The sequence below is a fragment of the Salminus brasiliensis genome, chromosome 1 (genome assembly GCF_030463535.1).
Source record: "Salminus brasiliensis chromosome 1, fSalBra1.hap2, whole genome shotgun sequence".
In the NCBI taxonomy this organism is placed as follows: domain Eukaryota; kingdom Metazoa; phylum Chordata; class Actinopteri; order Characiformes; family Bryconidae; genus Salminus; species Salminus brasiliensis.
In genome coordinates, this window is record NC_132878.1 from 60,964,592 (window position 1) to 60,987,956 (window position 23,365).

Below are 23,365 nucleotides of genomic sequence, written 5' to 3' on the forward strand. Positions count from 1 at the left end.
TTTAAATAGAAGGTGTTGTGTAGATGAGGACTAATAATAGAACAGAAATAAAAAAGATGAAAACAAACCAGGCTTGTAGCGTTAAGGGGAAAAGTGCTCACAAGTCACATGACTGAGCATGAACAATTTCAAAGACTGCCCGTAACTGAATGTAACGGAAACATAAACAGGGGAAAAGCTTCCCTAACTGCAAGTCGTCTGATGCTGCATTGTTTTTGTCAATTTCTGAAAGTGCCAGAATGTCATGATTATTGGTGAGCTAAAAAAAAATAAAACAGCTCCTTCATAAAAGGCTTTTTCCAAACTGTCTAAAGATCTACTGTGGTTGCTTTATCTGCACAAACACTGAACAACTCAGAACTATAATGAACACTTGTAACCAGCATACAGAGTATTAAACAGTTCAGTCCAGATGCAAATATGGAAAATATAAAACCTCACAATGCCTCAACACTTTTTCATTAAACATAAGAATCACAATATTTTGGAAACATTTCCAAGAGTATTAACAGTGTGCTTGTCCTCATTTTGCAGCTGTAACAGCCTCTTCTGGTAATGGTTTACACTAGATGTTAGAACACTGCATCACTGCAAGAATCAGCTTGAACTCATCCACAAAAGCACCACCAAAAGGTAATGGACAGAGCTCGATCAAACCAGAGAACGCAGATTCAGTGCTCCATAGCACAATTCTGAGGGGCAATGCTTTTCTACTGAACTTATACAAACAGCATGTGTGCAAATGAATGCTTGTAACAGCAATGGATGCACCTTAAAGCATCTGAATACATTCTGGACAGGCATGTAATTGTTCAGTGTAATGAAAACTTTAGACAATCCTTGTGATATGCTCAGAAAAAAAGGTTGCTGTGGATGAATTTTTTACAATATCAATGAAATTTCCACACATTACATGTCTGTTTCTAGGCAACTACTTTTTAATATAAATCTATAAACTGAAAATGTATCGTTTTGTGGCTGTCAAACATTTCAAGTAACTTTTCTCCTCCATTTTAATTAGCATAATGCTTTTGTTGGCCAGCTCAAAGCAGTTATGCCATTACTAGGACAATTATGAAGTATGAACTTCATACTGGTTCATCTAATGAGGTTTCACAAGGCCAAATCTTGCAGCCACATTTTTTTCTATTTACATGCAAAGTTTTTTTGCCCTTTCAAACTGTCAATGCTGTATATTGCCCATCTCTATCTGAGTGATTCAAAAGTGATCAGTTACTCAGTTGTTTCTTACCACATCCACACTGTTATTTCAAACTGTAAACAGTCACTTTCATAACAGTAAAGATGTACAAATCCTGTGTGTTGGGGATGGGCAGGGTGTGTCACTTTCTGTATGACACCAGACAGGGGTGTGTGTGTGTTCATGTCTAAGGTGGGGCTGGGCATGGTGTCTGAGTAAATCTGTACGTGAATACACTTAACCATGTGCCATTACTTTGTCCCATCAAATGAAAGGTATTCCCCTGTTTTACTAAATTAATTCACTGCATTTCTTTTAAATCCATTTACATACAGACTTTACTTCTTAAAAGACAAGAATCTTGTCCACACATTAACACAGGCAAGGCATTCATTGAATTAAGCTTCTTTTAATATACTTTGCAGTTGATCTGCTGGATGAAGTCATAAAAAAGTGCATCTAGTAATTATAGTTCAGTAGTAATTATAATTAATTAATAATAGTGTAATAGACAATTTCAGGCATACGCAAGACAATACAAACATGCACACAATGGGAAAAAGAAATGTCTGTCTAGCGTAACGCTTCAGAAACACTGCATATTCAATGGCTTATCTTTTTACAGGCTGAACAGAGGAGGGCTGGAAGCAAGTGAGCTGAAACTGCATACTGCTCTTAAACTTATTCAGTAACTCCTCCAGAAGCCTGTGAGACAGAAACAGAGAGACAGGGGTTAAAAAAAGAACAGTTAGTTTCAGAATGAGGCAAAACGATAAGTCTTAAGTCTTTTCAAAGACTATTAAATGCTGTTTTTGTTGGGCTTGATTTAACAAACTCACTTCTTGTCTGCTCCACTTTGAAGCTGTGGTAAAGCCTCCAAGGCTTGCTTAAAACTAGCCCTGAATAAAAGAAAGACATCATCAAGAACTAACATCATCATCATCCTTACACTACTCAGTGAACACCACTCAAAAACTCAACTGCTCATGTTATGTTAGTATGCTGTTACTAATGTGATGTAATGCTCTGCAATTTACTTGCACTATGCTGTGTTGTTGTTGATATAAACCACACAGAATGTGCACAGCTAATCTACTACCTACTGCAAACTTGTTAAGGGTCTTGATCTTGATTATGATCACCATTATCATCAGTATAATCATCGTCACAATTACACACGCTCCTTTAGTACAAACAGGTTGTTTTTTCAGATCTGCTGTTTCCCTACGCTAGAAGGTACATACTTCACAATGACCATTTCAGATGATATGAGTCTGTGTGAGTGTGTGTTTGGAAGACTCACTGGCTCTCTGAGGTCAGGTAAGTGGCAACAGCGTCCTTTAGTGCACAGATTTCCAGACGTGCCTGAACACAAAAAGAGGAGAGTGTGAAAGGCCTGATAAACCATGGGTACCAATACCATATGCAGTCGTATCAGTTACAAAGTGTGTGTTTGGATCTGTACCTGCAGAGCCCCATTCTTGCTAAATGACGACACACACTGCATTAGACGACTCATTTCTTCAGCCACTGACTCAATGATCCTCGACAATACGCGAGGAACCAGCTCCTTAGAAACAGTGAACACCTTACGGATAGAAAGTGAGAGAATTTGAGACAGCCAGACTTGAACAACGAAAAAAATAGGAGAAGGGGAGGACAACAAAATAGGGGAGAAGGTCACCAAAACCTGTAAAACAGCTAATTTAGTTTCTGAAGTAGAGATGAAAACTAGCCAGTAGCACTGACCACTACATTTGAACCACCAAGGAAGGAATGACACTAGCTCAAAAGTCTCATTAGTTACTGATGCCTTTTACTGGTTTTATTGAAGTGATATCTTGTCACTTAACCCTTAGCATTCAAGACAGACAGAATCACACCTTTTAGCTTATTCATAATAGTAGAAGGTGCAGTGCAAAGATAAAGGTAACGAAATTAGGGCTTAGACAGAACTGGAGTGAGAGAAGGTTTCATAACTTACTTCAGCATGAACAGAGATGATGCTCACAAGAGCTTCCTTCAAATAACTGCGCACACCTAACAGAGCAAGAGAGAGACAGACAGAGAGAAGAGTGAGACAAGCAAAAGAGTGACATGAGAGAGTAGCATATAAACAGCATATAAACAAAGAAATGCATATTGATGATGTGAACCCAAGCACATTGCACATATTTCACTGCTTTCTGCACTGTGTGAACTCTGGATGTTTAAGAAAGTTACCTCAACTTTGCACAAAAAAAAAAAATCAGATAATAGTGGAGCACACCTATCGTCTATTAAGGGCGTGTACTACTGGACTAGCTAGGAATAACTGCCATTCGGTGGTTGATGATTAGATTTAAGAATCTTTTCTAAACTTGGAATGACTCAGCTTGATCTAATTTGGTAAATTACAATTCTGTTCAGCAATTAACCAGAGTATTAGTCAAAGAAATGGAGTCATCCTGTACTTGTATTTTTTTCCTGATAATTCTTTTTTTCATTTATTATTTTTGATACACTCTAAAACATAAAAAAATTAACATAACATAACTTTAATTTCATTCATCTTTCTTTAAAGTTAGTTCACAGTTTATAACACCCTAAATAAAGCATTAAAACTATTTTTAAAGCTGTGGTGGCCATTCTCTTCACACTCTCTTTACTACTGTGTTAGAAGCCACAGATTTTAATAATGAAGCTGGAATATGGTTTAGTAAAATACTAAGCTAAAGCTGTAAAACTAAAGTAGAAAAAAATGTTGTTAAGTTGTCAACAGAGACAGGACAGAGTCCTTGGCCCATGGCACTTTTCTATAGTAACTGCCCGTTGGGAGTTGCGAGTTGGGCGTGGCTATTTTGTTTACTATTTATGGGAGAACTGATCTGAAACACAGACCTGGGACTGTTTTGTGTTTTGGTTCAGACTTTGGGTTCTTCCAGCAAAGACTGTAAAATCTGTGCTAAACTAGACTAGGCTAAAGAGACTATCAGAAAATGAATACAGCCTGAGAGTTGTGATAGTCAGTAAATGGTTTAAAGCAAGAGGAAATTTATTTAGTATCTGGTGTTAAGATCAGTACATTTGCCTCAGATTTACACTCAAACACAAACGAGGCATCTGTTAATTTTTACATTTTACTAAATGCTCAAAACTGATTTCATGAAACGGACGCATATCCAACAAAAGAGCTCCACTTCCTAATAAACTCACATTTGGGATCCTTGGCTTTAAGAATTCTCTGCCAGACACCATTTACATTGTGTTTAAAATCATATAAAAAGTAAGGGTGTTTAAAAAGCAGAAGTGAGAAATCACAGGAAAAAAAAGTGCATGAGTGTAAATCTAAAATTTTCCACCAAATCTCTTGAGGGTCACATTCTTTTTTCAGATATGTGTGTGGTATAAAATTAGAAAGAAAACAGAAAAGGATGTGAGAAGTGATTTCATAAGTTATTAAGAGGAAAAAAAAATGATAAGTGGTTTCCTTGTTGTGCACATACTTTTCATTCCACCTGTTACAGACCTGTATACAGTTTTAAGCAATACCTGTAGGTGGCAGGCAGTCCTTCCAGTCAAAATAGCCAGCATAGATTCCTGGCTCCAGAGAGCCTACAATAGGATCAGACTTTTTCTCAATGTAGGACTCAAACAGATGCTCGTCCAACTCACGGACCGCATCTTTACTTACCTAAAATCAAGCAGAGACACAACAAATGCAAATCAGTCACACAGAATGTGCATTTCTTCAATTACCTGACACTTTATAAGGTATTTGGTTCATAAAACCATTACAAAAAACAAGGCAACATTATCTCCCTCTCACACACACACACACACACACACACACACACAAAAAGTAACCCATTCACTCTTGCGTGTCTATCAGTTTGACCTAGCTTAACTGCAGGCATATGTGCTAGACGTTTGTCCTGGAAAGCACCACCACATAAATAAAGAACATGCTTTACACTGATGGGTGAGTGTGATTAGTAAGGCACTGATTAGTAATTGTGAAATTATTCTTCATTTCATATTGCTCTAGTTACTAAAGTTAAGGGTCTAAAGACCTGAGTATGACCAAAACCCAAAAAAGGTAACAGAGGCAAGCCAAATACATCTAGTTAATTTACAGGCTTGCTTTCTTTTGGCTTTTCCCAAATAATACTTCATCAAATATACTACTTCTAGTGCAATGTCTGAATTAGTATAAAAATTCTATTAAAATGAATGCAGTAAAAAGTAAGGATGGATAGAGAAACACAGTTAGAAGAGGTAGAAGCCACTGTATGGATTTGTTTAGTTCCACCAGCAGCTCACCTGATTTACTTTAACGAAGGACTGATTAGATAAACTAAGTTTTAAATGGAAACTGTGAATACGGAACTTCTTATTTTTATAGCAGGCAGGGGGCAAATTAAAGGAAGTGTATTTTTTTCTTGCCTGAACAGCTTCAATGCATCTTGGCATAGATTAACATTTTCTGGAATTGTACAGGAGGGACTGAACACTTACATACTTTTCCAAAAAGATATCCCCTCAGTTGGTGTTTTGATGAAAGTGGTGGAGAGCACTCCATAACACGTCGGTCCAATCATCTGACCTTTCTACCCCTTCTCCTCTAGAGCCGTCTGTGCTTTCTACACCACAGTTTTCTTTAATGTGCATTCGTCTTTGTGATGAGGGGTTTCTGCACTGCAGCTCTACTGTAATACCTCTCTTAATGTAGTTATGGATGGACCGTTCTTGTTGAGGTAGTCTGATCACATCTTGAGTCACCTAATGAACAGCTGCTCTTCTGTGTTTCCTTACTTACACAATGTATTTTATTCACAGATCTAAATGCAGAGATCTCTTCAATTGCTGTTGCTACTGAATTACAAGCCAATTGAGCTCTGGTTAGCATTATTATACAGTTACAAGACTAAGTAATTACAACAGTTTATGTCTTTTGTTGAGCCACTGAGTAAACATCCACTGCACAGGCTAAACCAATACTTTCATTAATAGTCTGTAATTGCTCTTTAGCAGCAATCACCTCCACCAAACGTTTCTTGTAGCTGCAAATAAGATTTCCACAATGTTGAGGAGGAATTTTGGACCACTCCCCAATTTTTTAGTTTATTTACTGCTCTGGGACACTATCTCTGTGCATCACCCAACATTTTGTTGAACCATAATGCTCACTCCACCATGCTTCACAGTTGGAATGTGGTGTCGGGGTGCAGTGTTTGTTGTTGGCCAACTGTGCATTTGTTCTAAAAAGTTCAACTTTTGTCTCATTTCCCCAGAGGTACGGTAGAGCTTTGTGAGACTTTGTTTATTGGGCAAAGCACTTGTGGAACCCATACTTCCAATGTCACTTCCTTGAAACCCCTTTTGCTAATTAACTCCTTTCCTGCCTTTTTATTAGTAATCAGTGAAGACACTGTACATGCCAGAGAGCATGGTAGGATGTTAAACAGTTGCAATACATTAAGTACAAAAGTAAAAAGTGTTTACTGGAAGGATCACACACTTCTCTTACTACGTTGTAGGGTCTGATAACAATTTTGCGGGTATGTGTGACTAACAAAGGTCACTGCATGGCAGTCATGGTTCTACTGTGAAAAACCCTTTTGCTTCTCTGAAACATGTCCATGAGTCACTGAATAACAAACATAAAAACTCATCTGCTATTTCACAAACACAGACAAAAAATGCACTCACACCTTATATCACACATGTATAGGTGTCAGTTGCAGCCGTACACGTGCTCTTACTCTAGTGATTTTGTCTGCTGTAGTGAAGCCGTGTTTCTCCAAGTGCTCTGCAAGGTTAAGGAAGGTGTGCCTCTCCAAATACTGACAGTTACTGAGAATGATGAGCAGACGCTGTTCCTGCAGATACAAACAAAACACACACAGCTGATCCGACTACACAAAACACCCACGAAAGAATTTACTATAGAGCTGTGCAGTGGAGTGCGCCTGCGCAAGTGCAAGAGAAGCCATGGGAGATTTCTCTCATAAGCCCATGAGAAATCAGGTGAGTCATTAAGCAAGCACCAAAAAGGGGTCCAGGTTTGAGTAAGAGAAGAGTAAATGTGTGAGTGAAAGCTCACAGAAACAGAACAGAGGGGAAACCAATGGCTCCTTCACAGCAAGGCAGGGGAAGCCCCCTTCTGAACTGCAGCACGGTTCCGTTTCATACTAGTATCAGTTAGTTCTGCTTTTAGCCTCAGCAAACTGGTGCTTCATTCTCACAATTCGAGAACTGTTCATCTTTACCAATGTAGACATGCATAACAAGTGCATTTAGGAAATACTGAAGATTAATCTACACTGTTTCTTCATGTGTTTTTTCAAGTGTATTTTTTTTTATGTAGTATGCAGACTGCTACATGGTTTGCACTTCATGTAAGAAACAGGAGTCTGAGTACAAGAGTAAGGCACAGATCCCAAATACTGGACCAATATTGGAAACGATAATGAGCTTAAATGGTTCAGGTTTTGGGAAGACTTGACTAATCCACATTCAATACTGTTTCATGATCATTAAAATAATCACAACAGTGACATCTGATAAACTTTTAATGGCAATATCCTCTAAAAATTGCCATTACATTATAATAACTATAGTTCTTAAAATGATTTAATTGTAAAGAAATATAAATCATATTTATAATATTGATCCCTGTAATGCATATACCATTAATAACCTTACAGGACAAAAACCTAACTTTCGCATTGCATCGAAGATATACTGTGCTGTAACAGAGCACTGGCACTGGGAGTTCAGATATCGGGAAAAAATAAGGAAGAAAAAGGTTGAATCAGTGCATCTCTAATTGAAGGAGGGTTAACAGAAGATGTAAAACATAAAGAGAAAGAATCTTACTGGTGATGGACTAAAGTCTTCCTGAACGCTTCCAAAGACATCCGGTGATGCCATGTCCACTGACAAACTAAAACACAAATCAGGATGTTTATCAAACATAAACACATAGAAACGCATGCATGCACACACCCTCTCTCCCCTCTTACACACACACACACAGTATGAACTTACTGGGAGGTATCGATGTCTCCATCAGTCTTGGTGCTCAGCTGTTCCAGACAGCTGATGAAAGCCTAAAAAGCACAAGCACGTTTGTGAAGCTCATTATACAACATGATATATCACAAGTTGATGCATCACAAAAAGCATTCCTTGTTTAGCCAAACTGCTTTTAACAGCTCAGTACATGTTGTAAAGGTGTCCTGAGGCTAGCGGTACTAGCGGTGTAACATTAACTACATCAATAAAGGCTATTTATACACATTGCATTATATATATATATATATATATATATATATATATATATATATATATATATATATATATATATATATATATATATATATCGCAGTATGGTACACTTGGTGCCCAAATGGGCAAGGTTACCAAACCCATCACATGAACTTGGAAGTGCAAATGACACTAAAATGAGTGATCATGGTTTCAAAGGCGTGGTCGTTTGTTGCAGCATATTGCCCTCTCAAATTAAGCTGTGTGCTGTTTTCCTCTCCTTCACACAGTACCTTCATGATGCCCACACACAGTTTACAAGCCTCATCCTGGGCCAGCTCCTGCTGAAAAACCTACAGGAGAGAGTGAGTGAATGAGTGAGACAAAGAGCATACAGTGGCACTTGTAAACTATTAATAGACATCAAAACAACAAAAGTATTACCGATTAATTAAATTCATTTATATGATCATCTCCATCTCTATGTAACAAACAGTCTTGCTTACATTGACCTCTCCGGGCTTGCTCTCCATTGGCTCCTTAAGTGACTGCAGCATCTGTACCATGCACTGCTCAAACTGTGCTGGCTGAAACAAACATTCATACATAGACAGTGCAATTGTTCTCCAATTATGGCACCCATTTAAGCTTAATTATAATTTTTCCATAGATAATGTATATATAAAGAAGTACCAGAGAGGTGATTCCCTCATTATCTACGATCCAGTCTTCCTTCTCAGGAAGTCTCTTCACATCTGGACAATACATGTGACCATTACTCACATACAAAATTCAAATATTATAAAGCACTCGTTAGTTCATGCTCATTACAAGGTCATAAAAATACATGGCAGTTCACATCCTCTCCTGGTTCTATAGGGCTATGTTGTCTATGGATAGGATGTTTTTTTTCGTTTGTTTGTTTTATTTAAGTAGTAGCGTTTAGTTCAGTGCTGGTTAAATCTGTGACTTTAATACAATAGGCAAAGGCACACCATACATCTGGAGTAGGCCCCATGCTGAGAACCTTCTCTATGCTGCCATTCATCAGGTGACAAATGCTGCTCTCTACCCCCCTCTGCTGGCATTTATGGGTTAGCTCACACTACTCAATCTATATATTTTTTAAATACTTGTCACAGGTGTTGACTACAAGTGCCCTGGCGAGAAATGCTTGTTTTGCCTGTCTTTAATGTTGTCTTACCTTCGGCAGTGTGCTGCAGGGTGATTAGCAGGCAGTGCACACGCAGGTCAAGAAGAAGGTCCTGAATCACCTGCAGCAGGTCATTAGGAATCTCTAGAGCAGAGAGAGCTTCATGGCTTAGCCTGAGAGGGATTTTAGGGGGGAGGGGAAGAGAGAGTTTAACAAACTATCATCTGATTTTATAGTGGATTATAGTAGTATAAAGATACAGTCAGGCAGACAAACGTCAGGAACAACAGCAGGTCTCTCCTGGTTAGGTTTCATAACTCAATCATCAAAAAAATACTGGGAAAGACTTAAGAACCACAGCAGACAAGCACAGCGGAAACCATTGATACCAAAAAGAACATAAATGCTCGTCTCAAGTTTCAAAATCAGTGTGCAGCACTCTAAAATGCAGTACAGAGTGCAAAGAATGTTACTTCAATGTCAAGCCATCTTCAGATGTCTGTGGTTAGACCTGCTCACAGTAGTTTTAAACCAAGCTGCATCCATATAGTGCACTATGTAGGGTCAGGTAGAAGTTTAAAATTCTAATAGAAATGGCATAGATTAGATGGAATATTGCATTATTGTTGCTGGGGTAATTTAATAAGACACAAACTATGTATAAAATGACAATCCTATTTCAAACACTGTTATATCTTAATATTTTCATTACTGCATGCCAACAAAAGGTTAATGAAATGACTGCAACCTACAATGTTCCTGTCCTCCTTTAGCTGCCCATGGATGCTGGTCAAAAAAAAGTGGAGTAATTGTGTAATGCAGTTCTTATTATTGAGATTCAAAATTCATTCATAAAGGTGTCCTTACTTTTTTGTTGTTGTCATTTTATACAAGCAATTCGCCTCTTAAGGTTGCAAGTTACAGTTTGCCATCAGTGAGGGAGTTTTAGAGCACCTTTACCATGAAAAAATGAGTAACACATGACTTCTCTTGGCTTATTCCTTTAATTTGAACTTGTGGAACAGCCTAGCCAAGCCTACAAATGGCACTAAGCTAAAGCAGTCCTGCAAAGAGGGGAGGGCCAAAATGTAACACTAACATCTACAGAAAGTGATTGTTAGCAGTTATTAATGCTAAGATGGGCATAACTGAAGGGGCACGTCACTTTTCACACAAGGCAATTGGGAGTTTTTTGGATCTTTTCTTAGTCTGCCACACAGTACTTTGTTTTTGTTCTTGTTGTTGTACTTCTTGTTGTATTAGTTGGTTTCTTGGCACTGCATTTAAACTTGTTTTTTTATTACCACTCAATTTGTTTTTGTCATCATTGCCACACATGAATAAAAAGCTATATAATATAAATAGATTTTTAATGTGTGTGTACATTTGCTCAATAACTACTGAAGCAGGTGGCCAAAGTCTCTGAATGCATTTAATGTTGACCCCTCCACAATAAATCATCTCCACCCCTCTTACCTGACTGTGTGTATGACCTGTGTGAGCCAGGCTCCAGTAAGGGGGGTCTTTGTGTCCCAGCCACCGTAGAGGCGCCTCTGTTCTTCGCGCAAAGTTGAGGGCAACAGAGCCCCACGCACCAGTTGTACTAAACGGCGAGTCACCTCCTCAATCATGCCCTACACACACACACACACACAAAAATATAAATGTAACAAGGTTTTTAATAATAGAAACAAAGATGAATATTTAGCACCCCTGTTCATTACCAAGGCCATCACTATTTCTTGATTAAACTCTATTACTTAAAATTTGTAGTATATATCTGCTTGTTTATTTTAAAAAAGAAGAAAATACTCAGGCTCATTGATAACACATTTTCCCTCAAATCTGTTAAATGGTCTTTTTCAAAAACACTAAAAGGTTTTGTGTGTTCCTTTTTATGTCTGTATAAAAGAAACCATCAGGGTATACACGGACACTTGTACAGCTACAATCCTGTAACGGAATTATTTAGTAAGTCTAACTGAACCAGTGCGGGAATGCCCACACAGACACAGAGCAGCAGTAGACTGGAGTTGCGATACTCACTTTAAAGTCATTCTGCCTCTGTCTGGCATTCTTCTTCAACTTCTCCACCTGTCCCGACTTCTCCCCAGTCTGTCACAAAAAGCCAGTCACAGAGCACACATTCATCTCTGCATGTCAATCTAGGTTTTTACATCATCAAATCAATTCTTAAATGTTGCTTATTTTACTATGCAAGTGTGTGCGTATGCGGTCCTCATACCTCACTAAAGAGACTGCCATTAACATAAGAGATCCAAAGCTTCCAGAAGTTTGGCAGCTGGCTGATGACCACATCTGAGAGCTTCTCCACAAACCTCACCTGCTGAGGGCTCTTATAGTGCCAAGCTGGAACAGACAATAATACACTAAATGTGGTGCCTATTCATGATAATACGTTACAGAGGTGTAATAATTACTTTGTGAAGTCTACGAGGTGCATTTACACCTGTAATGTGCGATAGTCAATGTATATTTAGTAATGTTAGCAGAAGTTTCTCACAGTCATCTCTTGGTGTCTGAAAGCTGCTGCCTCTCTTTAGAGATGCAGTGTGACTGATCCTGCTCAAAGCAGATGAGCGAAGCTCTCCGTCCTGCTCCAACCCTCCACCACCCAGAGAAAAACAGATAAGTGAGACAATGTGCTTGAGAAAAGGAGATTAAAATAAGACACCTTTACGCAGTGTCTCTTCTCTAGCAGTAGATGGCGCCAAAGTAATCATATTCAGTTGCATCAATTTTGCTGCGATGTTGAAAACATGAGGCTTCCATGCAGAAGAACGCAACAGAAAACCATAAAAACAACTACAAAAAGCTCAGCTGTATTTACGCACACACTCTCTTCTATTCAAAGATCCAGAAGAACATAACAATTAGACTGGCACCGTTTGCTGCACCCTTATATCTTGTTCTTTTTATTTTTATTTATTTATTTTTCCAATTTTAATTAGTACTGCTGTCCCTTGGTAAGTCTTTACAAATCTCTCTTTATCCATCTCTCCTTTTTCCTCTGTCAATTTTTCTCAGACTTTCACTGTCAAACCCTGCCCATTCCCTTCCCCCTCTACTCTCTGGAGCAGAGCGCTTCCTGTTCTCTCTGGGGTCAGGACTAGACCACACATGTGCTGCTCTCTGTCTAAACATACGCTTACACAAAAGGGCACACCACATACTCCTATGCTTAGAGACACCACACGCAAGAGAGAAGTGATCTCACTACAGTCGAAAAACATAAAATGACCCTCACCAAGAGCATTAATCTTCAAAATCCAGACCACTAGCCTACTGGACCCTTCAAGATCAAGACTATTAAAAAAATGGTGGGAATTTGACTAATGACAAGGTCCCAAAGAAATATGACGACTTGACTGGCAGAATCCCGGAGGACTACTGCAGGGTTTGTTGTTTCTTTTTTTTAACACAACTGATTTAATAACAAGAGCTAGCTAAATATATCCATCAAAAAAAAAAAAGGTAAATAAAAAAAATTATGACAGTCCATTTTTACAGGTGAATTAGGGAATGTGTAACTGGTCTATAAATTTAATAATATCGCCACAGTCATTGTTGATTGCAAAGTGCACCTCTATGCTGTACAATTACAGCTTAACAATAATAATAATAATAATAATAATAATAATAATAATAATAAACACTCTGAAAAATGTTTTTCAGAGTCCATCAGTGAAAGAGTCAATGAATAATATAATTAGTGTATGACTAGATGACAAGTGTACTTCCAGATATCTCATCAATAAGCACACAGATAAACCACAGAAAACAGTGTCCTATACTGAAAATAAGTGTCTATCCTAGATTCAGGTGGCATGATTTACAGATATGCTTCTGCCAAGGCCCCTAACTCTGTAAGCTTAAATATGAATGGTCATTAGATATCATACACATACACTCAAAAAATAATGCAAACTGATCATGCTTTAGGGGAAAAGAGATTTTACAGTACTGGAAAAATCTACTTTTAGCTATAGTGCACCATAGAGCTGGAATTCATTACAGGAAACTCCAGCTCCATTCAAGGGGTCACCCAACCTTCTTTGCGATTTTAAATGGTCATAGTTAGTTATCTATTTTTTTAATGTTTTTTTTTAGTAAATAGTATTATTAGATTTTTTTTATTTAAAGAAATGTATTTGATTGTTAATTTCAATGGGTTACATTTAATCTTTTATTGCTTATTTCATTCCCTATTCTTTGTATATGCTAGACTATTCTGTAAATAAGGGCCTCCCTCAACGTACTTGAGTTTAAACAAAGGTTAACTAATTTGATTGAATTACGTGCTGCTGTAAATATTTTTACAGCTATTCCTTTTGTTCTGCGGTAAGGTAAGGTAAAGGTAAGTGCAATGTTACTGCTTCACATTTCCAAGGTGCTGGTGAAGAAATAGAGACTCTACTTGCAACAGAGAGTGTGCTTTAACACTACACAAATGTCTTTATAGACTGGAAGCATTGAATTAAACAGCTGTACTGTGTAAAGCTTCATAAGGATACCTCTCTGCTCTTTGATGAAGTCTTCTTTACAGTTCTGCATCAGCTGCAGAATCCACTTGTGTTGTGCCACAATACACTGCCAAGCTGGGTCCCCTGGGGCATGCAGGTCCGACAGGTACCTAAGAATTAGATCGATATGCAGTTCCAAACTTTGTCTAGCATTGTTCTTACACACAACTGCACTTTATACACATCTACACTTACCTGATGTAGCGTTTCTGGTCATGAAGAGTAGAAGGCGTCTCCAGTAATTTATCCAGGAGAAGATTCCTCAGAGCACCAATACGAGTCTCCACCTCTGCATACACTGCACAAATAACAAAACATTGTGTTTAATAATTCGTATTAATATAATATTAATAATATATCAAATAAATAATTCTTTAATTTGACTGTAAATCACCCATGTAATCATGTAGGTTACCTCTGATGATAGTTTTATAGGTGTACCTTTTTTGAAGACTGGAACCTCTGTGTTCCCAAACAGAGACTTTGCTTTTTCATAGTCATTAATAACCACATCATAATCTCCCTAAGAAAAAGAGATGCTTTTATGTTACAGTATGGTGGTTGGATACTACCAAGGTGTATTTCTCTGTATTTCTCCCTTCATATTTTTAGTTTAATTTTTATTTTTAGTTAATCTTACCATGCCTAAACATACAGTATGATTTAGTGTTTACAGAGGTGTGTGTATAGTGTGAATGTTGTTCACCACCTTCTGAATGTTTCGCTCAATGTTGAGTGGCAGGTTGAAGAGAAATTTGAAACGCTGCAGGACGTTGAGTGCGTTACGCGTGGAGTCTGCTTTATCCTTTCGGCCCAGAACCTCCTGAAACAACGTGTCAGCTGTGTCACTTGCTCCTGAGAGAGAGAAAAACAGAGAAAAAGAAAAGAAAGAGGGAGAGAAAGAGTGAGAGCAAAAGAGCGAGAGCGAGAGAGAACACATTAAAAGAGTTAAGAGTGCTCAGCTCTCTCACAGATGAAATCCATTCTGTCTGTCTCTCTCTGGCTCCTGCTCTCTGCCTGGGTGGCCGTGGCTATGCTACATGCACTAGGTCAGACCCTTTTAATCAGAACGAGCCCTCTAACCACAATAAAAACACTGGCCAGACTGGTCAGCCAAATTATTCACATTTTCCCCCCTTGCTGGGTTTTGGATTGGCTGAGAGAGTGACAGGCAGGCATGGGGACGAAGGGGAGGGGGTCAGGGATGAAAGCGTGTCAGTGTGATTGGTTTATTTATGTGAGCTGCAGGAAACGATCATGTTTATTGACCTACCATCACATCAGTCAAATTAACATGCAGTAGGCGAAGCAGGGGGCTCTCTTTCTCTACTGAACTTGCATGAATGCACACGAACATGCATTCACACATGCAAAGAGAAAGTCTGAATACCACATACATGTGGTTCTGTGTTTCTGTCCAAAACATATAGCCCAATGTCATTCCCCATTATTTGGGACTGAGGCGTTTGATTGTGTGAATGGCTTTATCAGAGTCTGTGCGTGTGCATATTCTGGAGCTTACTGTTGAGGACATTTTCCAAACGTTGTGTCATGGAGCCTTCAACCTTCTCAGTGCCATCTGATTCAAGCTTCTGATGAATTGCTGCAGCAGCGGAGACAGGGAAAGGGAAAGAGAGAGAGAAGACTGTTAGTTTGGAGATTATTATTTAGTTAACTATTTCTACAATCATACCACAGACAGGCAACATATCTCTGCCTATAAACACAGAGATGCAGCACACAGACACAATAGCAGACTATTCTGCACATGTTTTAATCTAGTACTTCCACATATGATTTCAATGGAGATCTGGTATGCTATGCGCACCCCCCCCCCTCCACTTGCACACAAATACACAAACCCACAAAGACAGAGCGGTGACGTCAGGGCTAACCTCCAGGCCCCCGGGGTCCGGAATACTGTGCGGTTCGTTTCCTGTGTCCCTGCTCAGTGTTTTGACTCAGCCGTTTTGAGTTTTGGGAATATTCACTGGGAATCTGTGCAGCTTCCTTTAAACTCTCTCCCACTTCCTCCCAGCACAATGACAGCTTTATTACAACCTCAACCAAACATTATTGCTGCCACGCCCCACAGACCACCACAGTGCTCGTCAATTCTACAGACATATCTTAAAATAGTTCTTCCTTTGTTTGACCCCTGACTGGTGACCCTTTCAACAGACACAAGCGCAAATGTATATCGCACATGCAAACAGGTCCATACAGCAAATCAAATGTTTCTCACAAAAAACAAAAAAAACAAATTACAGACTTGCATGTGCATGAAAACACCCAGTACAGTTTGGTGATTCTACCACTACCACACAAACTACCAATTCAGCTCATCAGGTTTAACTCTGGCTTTCAAAAAACTGTGAATTTATCATTCTAGCTCTCAGTTTAAAGATTTCCCCACGTAAAAACTACCAATTCAGCTTACCTGGTTTAACTCTGACCCTCAAGAACTTGAACTGATAATTATGAATCTCACTCATTTATTGTATATGACATACATCACTCAAGCTTTGCGGTCAAAATGGGTTTTCTAAGCAGATCAATAAATCAATGTAATGAAAAAAACAGAGATAAGGCTTTAAAATATGTATGTGGGTATATGTCTATGTATATGTATGCATACCAGCTAAAGCATCCTGGGCTTCGAAGAACGTGCTGAGCCCCCCTTTCACATAGGCCAGACTGCCCTCATTCTTCTTACTGGCCTGCTTCTTCAGATTGCTCGCTGCTATACGGAGCTGTTCAAAACTGGAACAGAGAAACAATCACTTACGTTAGTTTATTTAAAGAGTAGTTCTGAAAAAATACTTGTATGCAAGATTTGTTACATCATGCTAATTGGTGGGCCATACACTTCAAATACCGGTTAGCTACAGCAGACAATACAAAAAAATGTAAATTTCAGACAACAAAACATGCCATGGCTTATTAAGGGTATTTGGAGTAAGAGGGCAATTATGTAAATTGCATTTTTGCCAAACTGTTATTTTAAGCTAACATGGTGTGTATTTTTTTCATGTTGCTACACATTGCTGCAGTCATAATTAAAATTATGGATGCTAGGACTGGACACACTGATGTGTTGACTAACCTGGTTACAGAGTGGTTCTCAATGAGGTACCAAGTGGCAGAAAAATTCTCGCTGGTGAAGTCTCCACTCATTCCTGGGAACATACTCTCCAAATCCTTCAAGGGAACTTTGCCCCTGGGAAAGATAAAGAGTTTTATACTTTTAGCAAGAAAATAGGTTTGGTGGTGTGTGCATGTCTCCATAATAATTTTGCAGGAATATGCATGTGATAATCGCATTATTCAGTACATTATCTATATTCTGCAGTGAGGTTGATGAGGTCAGGGCAAGGAAGTGTTTCACTTCCTATGAGAGGAAATAATCAACCTATGACATCATTCAGGTACAGACACACACACGCACACATGCATGCACACAGGCTGTTTCTAGTTTCTGCAAGACCTCCTTCCTTGTAAACACAGTAATCCATTTCTGTAAACCACCAGTGTTGCTTTATTGTGCTTGTGCACAGAAATATCCACAGTGCATTCCTGATGTGTTCATGACGATGGAACGTCAGGATCTTTTTGGACGCATTGTTGTCAGTAGTGTGTGTCTGTATTCTTAAATATCACTAATGGAAAGGCTTTTCCATTACAATGCTGCATGCTGAAGTTGTAATACTTGTATGTTTTTAACATACTTGTCGAGATCAATGCCTAGTGGGTTGGCTGGCCGCAGAGACAGAGGAGAGATGCCTTTGTTCCGATCTGTCCGCATGTCATAGTAATTCATCTCATCCACCCACACAGCAGACTGGTCCAGAATACCTACAGACACAAGTGTACACACACACACACACACACACACACACACACACACACACACACACACACACACACACACACAATATTTATGGGAGTCTTTTACAATCAACCTGATAAAATGCATTCAATAATTGCTCTGGAGTGACTGATCCACATTCAATGCAGATTCTTAGTAAATCATGTTCTAAAATTAACAGAGCAATTTTATTACCCTTGTTTAAAAGCTTTTCAAATAACATATTTAAATATTTTATCATTCTAAAAAAGAATGCTGACGTATGAACATTAAGTGACCAGAGAGGCAATACTGTATCTGACGTTACTTTGCTGCTACAAATCAAATCTTATCAGCCGTATCAGCCAATAACTTGAGCTCCGGTATCACAATCGGCATCAATGTAATTTCAAAAGGACGCAAGAACATTTCTAACCTATCTTCTCATGTTTAAGGAGTTTGAAGGAGACAGTGGATGTGCCTCGGCCTCCGCTCCTGGTTGTGACGATGATCTCGCCCTTGTCGTCTTTCGCAGGACCAACGCGGCACACAATCTTACTTGCAGACATCCATTCCGCAGTCAGCAGACAGTTATGACCACAGATAGACAGACCTGAATGAAATACAAAAACAAAAGATGTCAAATGATACTAATGTATTTTTAGTATAGAAAAAAGTAGAGTTGTTCATTTTAAATAATAATAATAATAATAATAAAAGTTTTAAATAATAATTAATAATTTCTTCAGATTTTAATTTGGAAACATGCACAAAAACACCATGAATCCATTAAGGTAAACTGAGACTTCAAAACAGGAATATCATTTTCATTGCTGTCTTAAGTGCATATTATTAGGTCTTAATGATATTATTTTTGTCCCACTGGTCAGTGTGCATGTTACCAATAAGGTCATTTGGTCCAGTCCCCAGGTTTTCCCCACGGATTGTAACTTTAGTCCACGGTGTGCCCTCATTGGGTGAGATTCCAGTCACTAAAGGAGGCTGTCGGGCACGTGACATGGTTCACACACTTCAGAGACAAAGAGAAAAGAAGAAAATAGTAAGAAGAAAAAAAAAAATATGAGGAAACAATTGCTGGAACTCTATGTTGTTTGATAGAGGCAGTGTATCTACGGTAAGGGTGGCTTTTTATATATAACACAAACGCACACACACAAAGTTCAATGCTCTGTAGAATTCACGCAGAATTTGCATACTTTTAGGCTTTAGACATAATTCATTCTTAGGTCAGAATTAAATTAGAGATATTGTTTAATATTTAAAATGTCTTGATTCTACAGAGCTCCAGTTATATACTATATAGAGTGGATTTGTACAGCTCAACGAAAACAAAATTCTCATTGGCAAGTTTTAAACATTCTCAGTATTGACATGTCTGTGAGTTTGTCCCTACATTACATAACTGACAACCACCACCTTTACTTTGACAGCTGTCAAATGTTATGCTAGATCTGCCCTAATAAACTGTGGCATCAGATCAGCAATGTATTTTATTCTACCTTTCATTCAGCATGTGCCATTTATCACATAAAACATGGGCCTTTTGTAGATGTATCAGTAAATGGGTTTTGCAGAAAACATTTCAAGACGCTCAGAGCCCAAAATCAGGAACGTTTAGCTCTAACTTTATAAACACATTATGTTTTCTGCTTATATTTTACTTGCATTTTACTTTTTACCCAATTGCCTCCTCAATTTAATTGCAGCCAATTTCACTTGCTTGCTAGGTCTGCCACCATCTCACAGCGTTACCAAGCGGAGAGGGCGGTAGGCCAACACATGCTTCCTCTGAATTATGGGAACTGCTACTGCATCTTTTCAAACTGCTGCCAACACGGCATCACTGAACAGAGTAAAGGCTAGCATACGTCTGAATAACATGCTCTCAAAAATCCAAGATTATGAGCTCTTTATAGCAACTTCATGAGAAGCACCTCTCTAAACAACTTAGTAGACTATATCATATATCTCAGAAAACACTTCACTTCCCTTCCCTTGCCTTTAACCACTTCCTTCTTTTGGGGGTTTTTAAACTTTTGCTTTAAATCCCTGTACTCTTGATTTTTTGGGACAAGGTAACATCAAGGTCAACATAGCTCGAACTGCACTACACAAAGTCTTCATCGGGTGGATGTCAGGGATGTCACATGCTTTCACAACTCTAAGATTTCTAAGACTTCTTAGAGTAGCCTGTTATACTGTAAACACATGGACAACTGTACCTTTACAGTGAAACCTGTTGGTCAGATAGGTATAGAGGGTATAGAAAAAGACCCAATCTTCTAAAAGAAAAAGGCCCAGTGTGTGTTCACTGGAAGACGGAGATGGAGAGCTCTAGTCCCTGCCCTGTGTTAGAGCTGCGGACCAGCACCGCGCTGGTTTTCATCAGCTCTGCTGAAGTGGGTTCACATAAACAGAATTTTATCTATATGTGACATCCCAGTAACTTATTCTGGTTCTAATAAAAACCCATCCAAATTAAAACCCAGTCTTGAACCAGCGTTACTACTCGCTAGCAAGTGAACAACACAGCAGCTGAACTGGGCTTGGTGTGTCAGCTCACCCTTAGCTTTCTGTGTGAAAAGAGGAAAAATATGTACTAAATGTAGCTAGCTAGCACTGCTTTTGTTCTAAAATGAATAATGTCTGTCCATTGAGGGTAAAAACAATGAGCTATTTATAGCTAGAATCAGTCAGCTAGTCGGCGAGTAGGCTAACAGAACAGCTGGTTAGCATCTACAGCTAGCGCAGAGGAGCGGAGATCTGCTCGCTTTCGGACTGACAGGGAAAACGCAAGCATAAAAAGACGGCTTCAAAATTTAGCAAGCACTAAATCTAACTAATATAACTGGGGTGGTGTGTAAACCGCTGTAAAATATCATTAAAACCTACCTAATTTGTCCCAGATTACAGCTGGAAGACGGGCTCGGTCTGTTTTGGTCTCTAAATGCACATCCGGTTCACTCGGGTGCTGGTCCCGCCCTACGCTGGCTAGTGATCGCAGGCAAGAGAGGGAATCACTGCTTCCTATGTAGCTAATGGTTCATCTAGGGATTTGTAGCCTGGTTGGAAAGGTGATACAGTTTCAGTTGGGAAAATATGAAACGATAGCATTTAAATAGATTTCAAATAAAGAAAAAAGGTTTTACACCAGCGAAAACAGTTTAAACATATTTTGTTTATTATTATTATTATTTGTTTATATTATTGTTGTTGTTAGTTTGGTGTTTTACATTCATCTAGACCCATAGGTGCTACATTAATACAAAAATACACATGCACATACAAATAATGAATTGTTTTTAAAAAGAGAGGTTTGAGCGGGTTTGCACGGATAGTTTCTTTGTATGTGTTATAATGTTAAAGTTTCTCTGAGTAATGAAACCAGGGACCCTCAGTCCTAGACACACTGTAACTTGGGTGGTCCCCTCGAGAGTAATTCCTCAGTAGGTTACCTTTCGTTTGTGGTATTTTGTGTCGATAAGTTGGTTTAATTCCATGCATCTAAACTGATTCCAGGCTATTTTATTTTATTTTATTTTAAAAATTAAAAAAAAAAAAAAACTCCTTTAAGATCCACAATTTCATCATTCAGGGTAAATTTACATTGAGAGAAAAAGTCTGCACTGAAAAATGTGGTTTCACAAACAGAATTCTTGCTAAAGCAACTGTGTGTGTGTGTGTGTGTGTGTGTGTGTGTGTGTGTGTGTGTATGTGTGTGTGAGTTCTATGGGAAATTCATTCACTGCTTATTTGCTGACTGATCTGATGAAGGGTTTAATACCTGATGAGTTACAGAGAGTAAACACAACGAAGATGCAGTGCATTCATCCCAGACAACCACTGTATTCAGATGTTTGGCAGCAGGTCAGTTTAAGCAGCAGGTCAGTTGTTCCTGTGTGTATATGTGATTTATATCGTTGACCTAATGTGTGTTTTTCATTACATTTTCTTTCTTTCTTTTTTTTTTTAAATTAGAAATGAGGCCAAAAATGTATTTTTTTATGTTCTGTCTTTGGCAAGTTGCCTTCTGGCATTTTTAACAATTTTACAATCCACACTTTACTGATATTTGAGGTCCAATGACAATTTATTGTTGTCCTTTAAATGTAAAGTGAAAAGGGAAAATAAGGCGGGGTGGTGAACGGTAGGAAAAGTGTGACGGGCTGGCGAGTCGTATCTCAGGAAACGATGTGTGATAGAAAAGTAAAACATCTTATTGTGAAGGGCAATTCACTCAAATCTGTCCTCATACACACAATAAACATCCTGCAATTATGTAAGACTTCCAGCAGGACGAGTCCCAAATAAATGGGCACGCAAGGGGCACTGAGATTTATATATATATATATATATATATATATATATATATATATATATATAATACAGCAGAAGATTAACAGGACTGCCCATGATCTACTTTAATTTATTCATGCTGGTTTCACCCCCAGAATTACTACACTTTCATCAAAATAGGCATCTCTACCATATGCTGGTTCTGCAACTATGCTTAACCACTGTAGCTGTATCATTAATGTGATATATAGACTTATTGTATTAAAAGTAGTTACTAGAAACACTAAATTGATGCCACTAGATACACTCACACATTTCGTATTTGACTATACTCTGGTTTCACATTGGAATCTCTCTCTGCTTTTCTGTTTACTCTGCGAAAGTGGCTGCTTTAGTGACCACCCACGCAGCCTGCCTTCACGCTCCGTTATCTGAGGCAAGGAGACTTTCCCCCTGATAAAGTGATAAGGCCTCACGGAGTCCCAGGAGAGACTGAAATCTTTTAATTATGTCGGCTTAATCTCAGAGATCAAGAACGATTTGGTCTTGGCAGTTGCAACACAGTGTGTTCCTTGTGACAGAGAGCAAGCAACCGGGGTGTGGGGAGGGGCTGGGCTTAGCAGCATAAACATAAACAATCACCACAGTTTATACTACTATTATAATATCTTTCAGGAATCATAAAGATGTATATTATAATATTATTATTATGTCTATGTGGAGTGTTTATAGCTGTAGTGTGGATTGGGATTTATGGATGGCTCTATGTTTGGGATGACTGCACTTACCTTTGTTTTTACCTTTTCTTAAACATCACAGCTCCTCTAAGACACCAAGGTTGGCCTCCCGTTGCTATAAATGAAGACTAGCAGTAATTTACCACCTAAACCTTGAAGAAGAATCATTAAGAAGTCATAGAGGATTATATGGAGGCTTAAAGAGCATCCAGAAAATGTACTTTGTCACTAAAACCGTGTTCATGTAGCCTTTTTAAATAAATATTAGTGTTTCTAAGACTTGATCTGCTGAGGAACATTGTAAAATACTCTATA

The 23,365-nt window shown here is 38.5% G+C and overlaps 1 protein-coding gene across 2 annotated transcripts; it reads right to left on the reverse strand.

Annotated features, from left to right (window-relative positions):
- Nucleotides 1-1,594: 1,594 nt before the first annotated feature.
- exoc2 (exocyst complex component 2) lies at nt 1,595-20,992 on the reverse strand. Of its 2 annotated transcripts, none has more exons than XM_072684779.1 (28): nt 20,910-20,992; nt 18,899-19,026; nt 18,433-18,609; nt 17,878-18,004; nt 17,256-17,369; nt 16,788-16,912; nt 15,672-15,752; nt 14,859-15,004; nt 14,591-14,672; nt 14,345-14,447; nt 14,141-14,259; nt 12,130-12,231; nt 11,851-11,975; nt 11,652-11,720; nt 11,082-11,239; nt 9,657-9,778; nt 9,146-9,207; nt 8,959-9,039; nt 8,746-8,805; nt 8,234-8,295; nt 8,063-8,129; nt 6,946-7,062; nt 4,733-4,874; nt 3,186-3,241; nt 2,667-2,789; nt 2,505-2,566; nt 2,041-2,100; nt 1,595-1,906 (listed from the first exon to the last, which is right to left on the reverse strand). In XM_072684779.1, the coding sequence occupies exons 2-28, from the start codon at nt 19,014-19,016 to the stop codon at nt 1,813-1,815; spliced, it is 2,754 nt and encodes a 917-aa protein (XP_072540880.1). In that variant the 5' UTR covers nt 19,017-19,026; nt 20,910-20,992; the 3' UTR covers nt 1,595-1,812. The 2 variants fall into 2 exon arrangements, with proteins under 2 accessions (XP_072540880.1, XP_072540871.1); XM_072684770.1 differs by having other exon boundaries at nt 12,130-12,238; nt 14,139-14,259.
- Nucleotides 20,993-23,365: the final 2,373 nt, after the last annotated feature.